This window comes from Panicum virgatum, chromosome 9K, assembly GCF_016808335.1.
Source record: "Panicum virgatum strain AP13 chromosome 9K, P.virgatum_v5, whole genome shotgun sequence".
NCBI lineage: Eukaryota > Viridiplantae > Streptophyta > Magnoliopsida > Poales > Poaceae > Panicum > Panicum virgatum.
In genome coordinates, this window is record NC_053144.1 from 19,872,879 (window position 1) to 19,874,222 (window position 1,344).

Here is a 1,344-nt window from a genome sequence, read left to right on the forward strand (position 1 = left end):
CTAGAACGGCGGGCGGGGCCCCAGAACGCCGGCACCCGGCACGCGGAAAGGCATGGACCAGGCCTGCACCATGCCCAGCCAAGGGTTGTAGCCCGCGGGCCAAGGCACAGACTGAGAGCCGCCAGACTGGTAGTTGGAGCGAGAACTGCCGCCGTTGCCGGTGTTGTTGTTGTTGCCGCGACCCCGACTACGACGCCGATCGGATCTGTTGGAGGAGCGAGCCTTGCCACCGCCATTGTTGGATCGGGATGGAATGGAAGAGGATCCATCTTTGGCGCCGGTGGAAGAGGAGTTGGACGAGTCACCGTGCGTCGCGGCGAGGGCTTGGCTGGCCTTAGTGTTCGCATCGTGCTGAGCGCCCATTTCCTCAAGAACGAGGAAAGAGCGGGCACTCTGGAAGGTGTGCGGCGGGTACTTGGAAGTGATCACCGGCTTGACGTCGCGGTAGCGAGGGTTAAGGCCACGGAGGAGGTTGAGGACCTGGCTCGGTTCGGAGACCGGATGGCCGATGTCCCGCAGCTTGTCGGCGACGCGCTTGAGCTTGGTGCAGTAGTCGTTGATGGACATGTCGCCTTGCTGCACGGAGCGGAGCTCGGTCTCGAGGAGGACGGCGCGCTGCAGCTCGTTGTCGCGGAACAAACCCTCGATGGCGTGCCAGAGGAAGAAGGCGTCCAGGCGATCGCGCCGAACCATGTCGAAGATGCTGCTGGAGACCATGGTGAGGATCCAGTTGACGATGCAAGAGTCCACCATGCGCCACTCGCCGTTGCGATCCGCAGAGGGAGTGGTGGTGCGGACATGGCCGCGGAGGCCAAACTTGCCGAGTGTGGAGTCGAAGAAGAGGCGCCACTGGCTGTAGTTGCCTTCGTCCATGTCGAGGATGACCGGAACATGGTGGCGGATGGAGATGCCTTGAATCACATAAGAGTAGGCTGGGGCGACGGGAGGAGCATCGTCGTCATCAGAGGAGGAGGAGACGCCGGAGTGGCTTGGCGAGAGCGCCATGGGAGCGGAAGGAGCTGAAGGAGGAGGAGGAGGATCAGGTTTAAACTGATACTGTAGCAGCACCGTCCAAATTAAACCGGCTTAAATGCACTAACCATCATCTTAATACTTAATCAAGTTACTGTGCACTTAAAACGGTGTAACCTGACAGGCTGTCGGGTAAAATCCCGATTAAACTACTGTACTCCAGGATCACAATTGCACTTAGACCCGTACGAAGACGAGCACAGGTGTTACCAGCAACAGAAATCTTCAAATTAATTTACAACACAGGTTTTACATAAAAGGTTTAAATACAAACAACAGAGTTCAAACGCACAGCGGAAGTTTAAAACTGAG

General features: G+C 57.5%; 1 protein-coding gene across 1 annotated transcript; it reads right to left on the bottom strand.

Annotated features, from left to right (window-relative positions):
• LOC120647797 lies at positions 1–1,005 on the bottom strand. The gene has a single exon (XM_039924637.1). It carries the CDS (start codon positions 1,003–1,005, stop codon positions 1–3), a length of 1,005 nt encoding a protein of 334 aa, XP_039780571.1.
• Between the last annotated feature and the right edge of the window lie 339 nt (positions 1,006–1,344).

What these genes read in the sequence shown, in the direction of transcription:
- LOC120647797 (XM_039924637.1), bottom strand. Translation starts at nt 1,005, where the DNA reads ATGGCGCTCTCGCCAAGCCACTCCGGCGTCTCCTCCTCCTCTGATGAC.